This window comes from Engystomops pustulosus, chromosome 7, assembly GCF_040894005.1.
Source record: "Engystomops pustulosus chromosome 7, aEngPut4.maternal, whole genome shotgun sequence".
In the NCBI taxonomy this organism is placed as follows: domain Eukaryota; kingdom Metazoa; phylum Chordata; class Amphibia; order Anura; family Leptodactylidae; genus Engystomops; species Engystomops pustulosus.
Window position 1 is genome coordinate 153,394,064 of NC_092417.1, and position 11,278 is coordinate 153,405,341.

An 11,278-nucleotide genomic window follows, 5' to 3' on the forward strand; every position below is an offset into this window, starting at 1 on the left:
GTGGTGGGGGCTGTGTGAGACACATTACTTAGTGGTGGGGGCTGTGTGTGAGGCACATTACTTACTGGGGGCTGTGTGTGAGGCACATTACTTACTGGGAGGCTGTGTGTGAGGCACATTATTTACTGGGGGGCTGTGTGTGAGACACATTACTTAGTGGGGGCTGTGTGAGGCACATTACTTAGTGGGGGCCTGTGTGAGGCACATTACTTAGTGGTGGGGGCTGTGTGAGGCACATTACTTACTGGGAGGCTGAGTGAGGCACATTACTTAGTGGGGGGCTGAGTGAGGCACATTACTTACTGGTGGGGGCTGTGTGAGGCACATTACTTACTGGTGGGGGCTGTGTGAGGCACATTACTTACTGGTGGGGGCTGTGTGAGGCACATTACTTACTGGTGGGGGCTGTGTGAGGCACATTACTTACTGGTGGGGGCTGTGTGAGGCACATTACTTACTGGGGGGCTGTGTGGGCACATTACTTACTGGTGGGGGCTGTGTGAGGCACATTACTTAGTGGGGGGCTGTGTGAGGCACATTACTTACTGGGGGGCTGTGTGAGGACATTACTTAGTGGGGGCTGTGTGAGGCACATTACTTAGTGGTGGGGGCTGTGTGAGGCACATTACTTACTGGGGGGTTGTGTGAGGCACATTATTTACTGGGGGCTGTGTGTGAGGCACATTATTTACTGGGGGCTGTGTGTGAGGCACATTACTTACTGGGAGGCTGTGTGTGAGGCACATTACTTACTGGGAGGCTGTGTGAGGCACATTACTTAGTGGGGGGCTGTGTGAGGCACATTACTTAGTGGGGGGCTGTGTGAGGCACATTACTTAGTGGTGGGGGCTGTGTGAGGCACATTACTTAGTGGTGGGGGCTGTGTGAGGCACATTACTTACTGGGGGCTGTGTGTGAGGCACATTATTTACTGGGGGCTGTGTGTGAGCACATTACTTACTGTGAGACTGTGTGTGAGGCACATTACTTACTGGGGGACTGTGTGAGGCACATTACTTAGTGGGGGGCTGTGTGAGGCACATTATTTACTGGGGGGCTGTGTGTGAGGCACATTACTTAGTGGTGGGGGCTGTGTGAGACACATTACTTAGTGGTGGGGGCTGTGTGTGAGGCACATTACTTACTGGGGGCTGTGTGTGAGGCACATTACTTACTGGGAGGCTGTGTGTGAGGCACATTATTTACTGGGGGGCTGTGTGTGAGACACATTACTTAGTGGGGGCTGTGTGAGGCACATTACTTAGTGGGGGCCTGTGTGAGGCACATTACTTAGTGGTGGGGGCTGTGTGAGGCACATTACTTACTGGGGGGCTGAGTGAGGCACATTACTTAGTGGGGGGCTGAGTGAGGCACATTACTTACTGGTGGGGGCTGTGTGAGGCACATTACTTACTGGGGGACTGTGTGGGGCACATTACTTACTGGTGGGGGCTGTGTGAGGCACATTACTTACTGGTGGGGGCTGTGTGAGGCACATTACTTACTGGGGGGCTGTGTGGGCACATTACTTACTGGTGGGGGCTGTGTGAGGCACATTACTTAGTGGGGGGCTGTGTGAGGCACATTACTTACTGGGGGACTGTGTGAGGCACATTACTTACTGGTGGGGGCTCTGTGAGGCACATTACTTAGTGGGGGACTGTGTGGGGCACATTACTTACTGGTGGGGGCTGTGTGTGAGAACATTACTTAGTGGGGGGCTGTGTGAGCACATTACTTACTGGGGGGCTGTGTGAGGACATTACTTACTGGGGGGCTGTGTGAGGACATTACTTAGTGGGGGGCTGTGTGAGGCACATTACTTAGTGGGGGGCTGTGTGAGGACATTACTTAGTGGGGGGCTGTGTGAAGACATTACTTAGTGGGGGGCTGTGTGAGCACATTACTTAGTGGGGGGCTGTGTGAGGCACATTACTTACTGGGGGCTGTGTGAGCAGTGTGAGGGGGGGCTGTGTGGGGACATTACTTACTGGGGGGCTGTGTGGGCACATTACTTACTGTTGGGTGATGGGTAACACGCACCTGGTTTCGTTTGGTTTTGTTGATACAAGGCAGGATGGATCCATGCTTTCATGTTGTTGAGTCCAAATTCTGACCCTACCATCCGAATGTTGCAGCAGAAATCGAGACTCATCAGACCAGGCAACGTTTTTCCAATCTTCTACTGTCCAATTTCGATGAGCTTGTGCAAATTGTTGCTTCAGTTTCCTGTTCTTAGCTGAAAGGAGTGGCACCCGGTGTGGTCTTCTGCTGCTGTAGCCCATCTGCCTCAAAGTTTGACGTACTGTGCGTTCAAAGATGCTCTTCTGCCTACCTTGGTTGTAACGGGTGGTGATTTGAGTCACTGTTGCCTTTCTATCAGCTCGCACCAGGCTGCCCATTCACCTCTGACCGCTGGCATCAACAAGGCATTTCCGCCCACAGAACTGCCGCTCACTGGATGTTTTTTCTTTTTCGGACCATTCTCTGTCAACCCTAGAGATGGTTGTGCGTGAAAATCCCAGTAGATCAGCAGTTTCTGAAATTATTTATTTTCGTCATGTTTTTAAACAGATGTAAAGCGTTTAAACGCTTTAGTAATCTTTATATACAAGTACCATGCACGTGAACACTTCATGCGCCTGAATAGGAAGTGCTCGTGTGCATGGTGCGCCGAGCGCGGACCACGGTGTGGTGAAGCTACTTGTATATAAAGATTACTTAAGCGTTTAACCCCTTAATGACCACCCTATCGGGATTCTACGTCGGTCATTAAGGGTACTTCTTCTGACGCGACGCCTTTCTACGGCGCCGCGTCAGAAGAAGATTTCGGGACATCGGGTCAGTATAGTGCCGGTGTCGGACTGTGATATCACAGCCCAGACCCGGCACTAACACCCGGGATCGGAAAAACTCCGATCCCGGGTGTTTAACCCCTTACACGCCGCGGTCAAGCATGACCGCAGCGTGCAAGTGTGTCCCCCGTGGATCGGACCCCCCCGGTGTGCTTACCGGGGGATCCGATCCCTCCTGCCGCTGCCCCGGGTCCCGACAAGTGACCCGAGGCTGTCAGCTCCTCTTCTCGCCGGGTCCTGCCTTCCTGGCAGGACCCGGCTGTAAGTAACTGAGCATGCGCGACATGCTCAGTTACTTTCACTTTACACTGCAATACAAGTGTATTGCAGTGTAGAGGCTTGAATAAGTGATCGGATGATCGCTTGTTCAAGCCAAAATGTGGAAAATATGTGAAAGTAAAAAAAAAAAGATTAAATAATTTTATAATAATAATTAAATAAATAAATAAAATAAAGTCCCATAATCTCCCCAGTTACACATATAATGCAAATACAGTATATAAAACACAAAAACACACGAAAAATTTACATATTTGGTATCACCGCGTCCGTATTAATCTGTACAATAAATCTAAATCAATATTGAACCCGCTCGGTGAACGATGAAAAAAAAAACTATGAAAAACTTCCCGTAATATACAATTTTTCATTAAACACCATCACAAAAAATGTTCTAAAAAGTGATCAAAAAAAGCTATGTTCCCTAATATGATACGACTGAAAAGAACAACTCTTTTTGCAAAAAATAAGCCCTCAACCAGGTCTGACAACATAAAAATACAGAAGTTATGGCAATAAAAATTTGTCAATAGTAAAAACAATGCGATATTCTCCAATATTGGTTTTGCTCAGGAAAATTGAGCAAAGATAAGAAAAGCTATATAAATGAGGTATCACCGCAATCGTAGTGAACCAGAGAATAAAGATAAAATATTATTTTTACATTACGGTGAGCGGGGGGAAAAAAAATGCTAAAAATCCAAAATAAAAATTGATGATTTTGTTTGTGTCCCCCTTGAAATAGTTAATAAAATCTCATGAATAAGCTATAGACCCCCCTAAATGAATTATCTATACATTGTATCTCATTCCGTAAAAAATAAGCCCTCATATGTTTGCATTACCAAAAAAAATAAAAATTTATAGGTCGTACAATGTGACAATACAAATCTGCAGTGAATGGCGCCTCCATTCATTCTATACTCGGCCGTGCTCCCGTACAGCAGTCACCACCACATATGGGGTATCAGTACACTCGGAAGGAATTGGGCATCAAGCGTTGCAGTGCGTTTCATCGTTTAATTTATTCTGAAACTGTCAGTTTGGCCTAAATGAATGTATTTTCCAAAAAAATTCCATAGTTTCTAAATCGCAGGTCCATATTGTTTTAACCCATGTGAAACACTTAAAGGGTTAATGGACTTAGAAGTTGTTTTACATACGTTGAGGGGTGAACTTTCTATAGTGGGGTAATTTATGGGGTTTTACTATTATTTAGGCCTCTCAAAGTCACTTGGAAGCTGAGTTTTCCCTCAAAATGTGAGTTTTGGCAATTTTCATGAAAATGAGAAAAATCGCACCTAAAGTTCTGCACCTCATAACATCCTAGAAAAGTGAGAGGATGCATAAAATATCATCCCAACATAAAGCAGACATTCCGTAAATGTAATTTATCAAGCTTTTTGGGTAGTTTTACTTCCTATGTGGAAAGCAGAACATTTAAAACTTGGAAAATGAAGAATTTTTACAAACTTTTGCCAAATTTTCACTTTTTTTCAGAAGGAATCGCAAAACGTATCACTTAAATTTTATAACTAACATGAAGTACAATGTGTCACGAGAAAACATTCTCAAAATCACCGGGATATGTTAAAGCGTTCCGAAGTTATAACCAATTATCGTGAGACATGTCAGATTTGAGTCTGGTCATTGAGCTGAAAACTAGTGTCGGTGATAAGGGGTTAAACGCTTTACATCTGTTTAAAAACATAACGAAAATAAGCGCCGGCACCAGCTCACCCTGAGCTGGTGCACGGCATTTGCAGCCTATAACCACCATCGGAAGGTTGGTAGGTTTCCTTTAATGAATTCCCCCCAGTGTGTCATCCGGGTGCCATCCGTATTTGCAGATCACTTGCTAGGTAACACAATCGTGTGAGTCCTCAAGGGGTTGGGACAAGTTACTGACATCACTTATCTGCCTCCAGTTCTTTTTCTTAACGGATCCGCAAAATGGATGACGTACAGGTGACGTATTGCAGCAACTCTAATGTATGATGAAATTGTAGTGTAGAGAATCAGACAGCTCTGAATGTAATGTAGCAGCGATCCAGGATTCCCATAGACAGTAATTCTGTCACTACACAACGGACATAGATGTCTCCTTCCAGCGCCATCCTATGTGTAGTAGTGCCCGGGCACCGCTCAGAAGGGTGACATGTGTAATATACTGTAAGCAGTGACTGGCAGCTTCTCAGGAGAGGGTAGAGGGACACAATTACTGGCTAGTGGCGCCCCCTCTTCATGTAGCACCCCCTCTTCATGTAGCACCCCCTCTTCATGTAGCACCCCCTCTTCATGTAGCACCCCCTCTTCATGTAGCGCCCCCTCTTCATGTAGCGCCCCCTCTTCATGTAGCGCCCCCTCTTCATGTAGCACCCCCTCTTCATGTAGCGCACCCTCTTCATGTAGCGCCCCCTCTTCATGTAGCGCCCTCTCTTCATGTAGCACCCCCTCTTCATGTAGCACCCCCTCTTCATGTAGCGCCCCCTCTTCATGTAGCACCCCCTCTTCATGTAGCGCCCCCTCTTCATGTAGTGTGTACTCTATGTTATACAACACAGGACATACAAGGACATATTATCAGAAGGAATGAGCTGGAGAATATAGAAATATCCTGACCACAGATTCCGCTAATAACCAAAGTATTTATTCATAAACTAAACCAAGATCAGTAACGTTCTCTTCCTCTGGTTATTGTTCTGCGGATAAAGCCATTGTTATCAGAGGAGATTGGACTGAAAGGCTTTAATGCCAAGGTGAAGCCTTCCCGTTGTCCCCGCAGTCTACATTGATGCGGGTAAAAGCCGGGCAGCTGTTTTATACAAGATTCAGCTTCTGTTTTCCTGTAGACTGAGTTGTGTGTAGCGAGGGGTGATGGAGGTGTCACAGTGACACTCTGAGGTCGGCTTGTGTGGTCACTATAGAGGTCTTCAGACGAAGCTCAGAAGCTTGTACCATCTCCGCGCTCAGTCAGGCCCCACAACTCGGTGATTCGAATCCAAAAGCATCTGCCATCTGCTTTACATCCTCTGTCTATAGGCTACAAAGAAACATACATTTATACTTTATTGTCCCAAACACAGAATTAATAGCAAGTGATAAAATGTAACAGGTCCAGCAACACATCATACTATATACACATCATACTACCGTATATACACATCACACTATATACACATCAGACTGTAATACAGCTATAGCTATTTCATTGAAAAGAAACTTACCTTATGGTTCAGTTGCCAAAAGGCCAAAAAACTAAACATGAAAAGTGGTCAGGTCAGGGGGCTACATCCAAGTCCTGTTCTAGGTTGTTATCCAGGGATTTCATGTCGCTGGTGTCCAGCCTAAGACGCTGCTTCCCCGGGCTGATGGATTGAGAACACAAGTGGAGGATGAGATAGTTGAACCTCAACTCTGTGTTAGCATTTAGTGAAGAACCAGAATCCTTAAAAAAAACATAAATACTTTATTATAAGGAGTATAATTTTCTTAGTGAGAAGGAAATGTACAAGAGCAGTTACATGTTTACAGGTTATTGTTGTGTTACAATAGAAACTTCATATGGAAGTAATGTTACTGGCTAACGCTGAAATTACCAATGTTCTCCAGAAGTTGTAACATGACTCTGCTTAACCCCTTCATGACTGCCATACGGTTATGTACATGCCCCATGCAGAAAGGACGCCTATAAAAGTCTTGACAGTGACCAACTTCAAAATGCAATAACTCCCGAACCCTGGAACATAGAAGCTGCAGAACCTCCCTTTGAATATGTTGTATGGATTCTGTATGGATACTTAACAGAACCGGAGATATTCACCTTTAAAGTTGTACTAAAAAAATTATTTTTATGTACAGCTTTGTATTCCCGATTGTAACTTTAATAATGGATATCTCCGGTTCTCTTAAGCATCCATGTGGTGTCTAACCACTAGGTAATAAATGAGTATCCTGGTTACTACAACTTATCCCCACTCCACAGGACGGAGGAAAGTGTCTGATCAGTAGTAATCTACCATTAGGACCTTCTCCAATCTTGTCCTGTACCGTGTATGAATGGAGCAGTAAGTTGTGTCTGTGCATTGCTGGTCCATTCATTTCTGGTGAAGATATCACTGGGGTATCAGCGAGAGACCACCACTGATCAAACGGTATATTCCTACTATTTGTATGGTGGATAACTTGTAATAGATAAATATCCCTATAACAAGGTCAGGCAGATGTAACTTACTATACATTATAAGACTGAATACTCACAGTGCCGCCTCCTTTCTGGATGATATTCAGGATTTTGATTCTCCGGGGATATATGGTGGTGTTATACGCAGCTGCTCCAGGTCTTCCCAATTGATGCCCTTAAAAAATGGATGAGATCTAATACAACCGTTCAGTCCTAATCGTGTATTGGGATTGTCATCCAGCAGCTCCTTGATGATATTTGCAGTGTCTCTGTGAAGGCCTTTGGATGGGAAAGCTGATGGGATACAGCGGGAGCTGGGGAGTCCTGTGGCCAACTGGAAGAGCACAACCCCAAAAGAATACCAGTCCGCTGCTAAATTGTAAGCTCCTCCGCGAAGAACCTCTGGGGCTACGTATCTGGGAGTACCAGCTTTTCCACAAATATCTTGTGTTTTCTTCACTGCCAGGCCAAAATCTGCCAGTTTCACATGTCCAGAGCTGGCAATAAGGATATTTGAGGGTTTTATATCCCTGTGGATATATCCTTTTCCATGCAGGAATTGGATGCCGGTGGTGATCTCTGCTGCGTAAAATTGGACACTTGATTTAGGGAGACGTCCGCTGGTTTTAAGATGAGTTAGTAAATCTCCACCAGAGGCGAACTCCATTGCAAAGTACCAGAGTTTTTTGGTGGTAAAGGACAGATGGCTGTGGATAAGGAATGGGTTTCCAATTGCTATTTCTAAGACCTCCTGCTCCGTGCGCAGAGACATCTCAGCCGATGATGACTTTCCTCTGGGGACAGTTTTTATGGCAATATGGCGTTTTTTTATCACATCCCAGACTTTCACCACTTGTCCAAAGCTTCCCTGTCCTATGACCTCTTTTCCTGTGTATCTTTTCGTATTCATGGTAGCCCCACTATCAGGGGGGGTCACTTTGCTAGGTCCAGGCTTGGGCTCCTTCTCTTCCTCAGCCTTTGACCCGCATCTCATCCTCTTCTGAGAAGGACCAGTAAAAGGACTTACTGGCCTTTTTCTGTTTTTTAGGGCTTTTTCAGCCTCTTCGCCTTGCTCCCTCTCTGGGCAAGGCTTCTTCTTTGGGGGCTCTGATGATAAGAGTGCCTCCCTACTCCTCTTCTTACCTCCATTTGGGTCTTCTTTAATTTTTTTTGAAGATCCCATGTTTGCAAAATTGCACACTTAAAACGCACGTCTGTAACCAACAGTCGCCAATGGAACACTGACCACGGTTGCCAGGATCAGAATCATGTAGAATCTTATGATTTCATATTAGAACATTCTGATGTCAGTAGACCATCATGATTAACCCTTTACATGCTCTATCTTTAACACGTATGACTGGGGATCCACTATGGATTCTGGGAAAGGAATACGCATATAAGCTCTGGAGCAGAGGAGCATTGGACTTTGGACATTTGTGGACATTTGAATATTTCCCCTATATAAAACATGTCTTACTTTATTTCACATTAAAGGACATATACGACCAGGATGAAGGATGGTAAACCAGGCACACTGACATACTGGTGTTTGTCCCCTCTGGCAGGATCTGCTCTTATTTTAGCTTTTAAAATTATTCAAATAGGGGCTCCAGGCTTCATAGGTGTTAATGGAGACTGGAGCCCCTCAGACTTATTTGCATAATTTTTAAAGCCTTTTTTTTCTTAAAAACAAGGGCATAGAAAGCTTAAAGAGGAGCAGATTCTGCCAGAGGGGGCACACACCAGTATGGCAGTGTGCTTGGTTTACAATTCTTGATCCTGGTGGTAGATGTTCTTTAAGCTCTAGTGTTGTGTAATATACATTCCATTTATTAGTACGGTGTCTATATAGACCTGTGATTGGTTATGAGTGGAGAAAAATGGGCTCATGATAGAACTCTACCAGAGGAAAAATAACGGGTCCAATAAAGTTTACGGTTAAAGGAAATCTACCATCAGGAAACTACTTTCTGCACTAATTCCTGCTGCAGATTTTCGCTTCCCTCGGGATTTTTGCCTAATTCTGGGATGCAGCTGCTGACGATATAAACTTTAATAAATCATTATGGTAATTAGCTTCAGAGTCTATTAGGGGTGTGTAGTAGCCTCATAGCGCTCTGGGGCTGAAGGCTACTCCTCGCTAGCCAGAAGCCATTTCATACCCGCCTCTATGCTCGTAATTGTTCATAAGACCATTTTTCTCTAAACATAATGATCTATCAACAGTCACAGTCCCTAGTGTCCTGCAATTTGGGAACATGTGTTGGAAGCGGATAATCGGCCTGGGTGACCAGAAGAAGCAGAGATGGGGACACCCTGACATAGACACTTTGGCCATGGACCCAGCCTTTGGAGAAAGTGAGAAACATTTAGCGCAGGCCTTTCCTCAGCATGAAATCCTTCTTCTGCCAGGGAAGAGATTGGAGAAGTCAGCCCCATGTTTTTGTTTGTGTTGTTTTGCACTTTGATTTCCCCAGTAAAGAAGCTGCTTACTGCAGACCCGGACTCTCCGGGCCTATTTCCATTTTGGTGCACCAGACCATACTATCCCTACTGGAGAGCAGCAACACATGGTGACTCCTCGATGGTGTCTGGTAGACTCAGCATAGGATATGTTTCTGCTGGCAATATCGCTCACAGCTCAGATTTCACAAATGTTTTTTGATAATGCACTTCTTTATTGTATATCTTTATAAAATACATGCAAATTGATATATCAAATAGTCAATATTTGTCACACAATGTGATAAATTTATCACATAATTTACTGTATATCACACAGAAAAATCAAGTAATAAACATATCAACATATATAAATAATTTCATATCACTAGTACTGAGTAGTAGTACTGTGCTGTGCCAATATACACTGGATAGAAGTAGTAGTACTGTGCTGTGCTCGTATATACAGGATAGGAGTAGTAGTACTGTGCTGTGCCCATATATACTGGATAGAAGTAGTAGTACTGTGCTGTGCCCATATATACTGGATAGGAGTAGTAGTACTGTGCTGTGCCCTTATATACTGGATAGAAGTAGTAGTACTGTGCTGTGCTCGTATATACAGGATAGGAGTAGTAGTACTGTGCTGTGCCCATATATACTGGATAGAAGTAGTAGTACTGTGCTGTGCCCATATACACTGGATAGGAGTAGTAGTACTGTGCTGTGCCCTTATATACTGGATAGGAGTAGTAGTACTGTGCTGTGCCCATATATACTGGATAGAAGTAATAGTACAGTGCTGTGCCCATATATACTGGATAAGAGTAGTAGTACTGTGCTGTGTCCATATATACTGGATAAGAGTAGTAGTACTGTGCTGTGTCCATATATACTGGATAGAAGTAGTAGTACTGTGCTGTGCCCATAGAGATGCAGCATGATTTAACGCGACTTTAGTTATTACAAATATATGTCATCTATTCGCTTATATCACAGATGTGTTATCATGTCTGGTTAATGAGTTAAGACAGTCATGTTAGTGCTACATTTGTATATACAGGACAAGAATAGTGCTGTGTTGTGCCTATATATACAGGATAGAAGTACTAGTACTATGCTATGTCTATGACGTCCCCATATATCCAGGATAGGAGTAGTAGTACTGAGCTGTGCCTATATATACAGGATAGGATTAGTAGCACAGTGCTGTGTCCATATATACAAGAAACAAGTAGAAAGGAGTAGTATGAGGATGACACAGAGACACACATAAAACTCATACTTACCTCACACATGTGCTCAGTCTCCCCTAAAAGGACCTTTGGAGGGATGTCACAGGTCCTGGAAGACCAACAGTAATAAATATGTGTCAGGAGCTGGCGCACATGTATTACCATAGAGACGAAAACAAGGCTGTACTAGTAACTGTGTATAACTCTGTGTCCTAGAGAAGTAAAGGTTCTCCTTACAGAGACTTTGCCACTTTAGGGCCGCCTTGTAGGCATATGGAGAC

The 11,278-nt window shown here is 44.3% G+C and overlaps 1 protein-coding gene across 1 annotated transcript; it reads right to left on the minus strand.

Annotated features, from left to right (window-relative positions):
* Positions 1 to 5,819: 5,819 nt before the first annotated feature.
* LOC140069003 (protein kinase C delta type-like) lies at positions 5,820 to 8,544 on the minus strand. The gene is made up of 3 exons (XM_072114348.1): positions 7,395 to 8,544; positions 6,362 to 6,582; positions 5,820 to 6,177 (listed from the first exon to the last, which is right to left on the minus strand). Exon 1 carries the CDS (start codon positions 8,498 to 8,500, stop codon positions 7,421 to 7,423), a length of 1,080 nt encoding a protein of 359 aa, XP_071970449.1. The 5' UTR covers positions 8,501 to 8,544; the 3' UTR covers positions 5,820 to 6,177; positions 6,362 to 6,582; positions 7,395 to 7,420.
* Between the last annotated feature and the right edge of the window lie 2,734 nt (positions 8,545 to 11,278).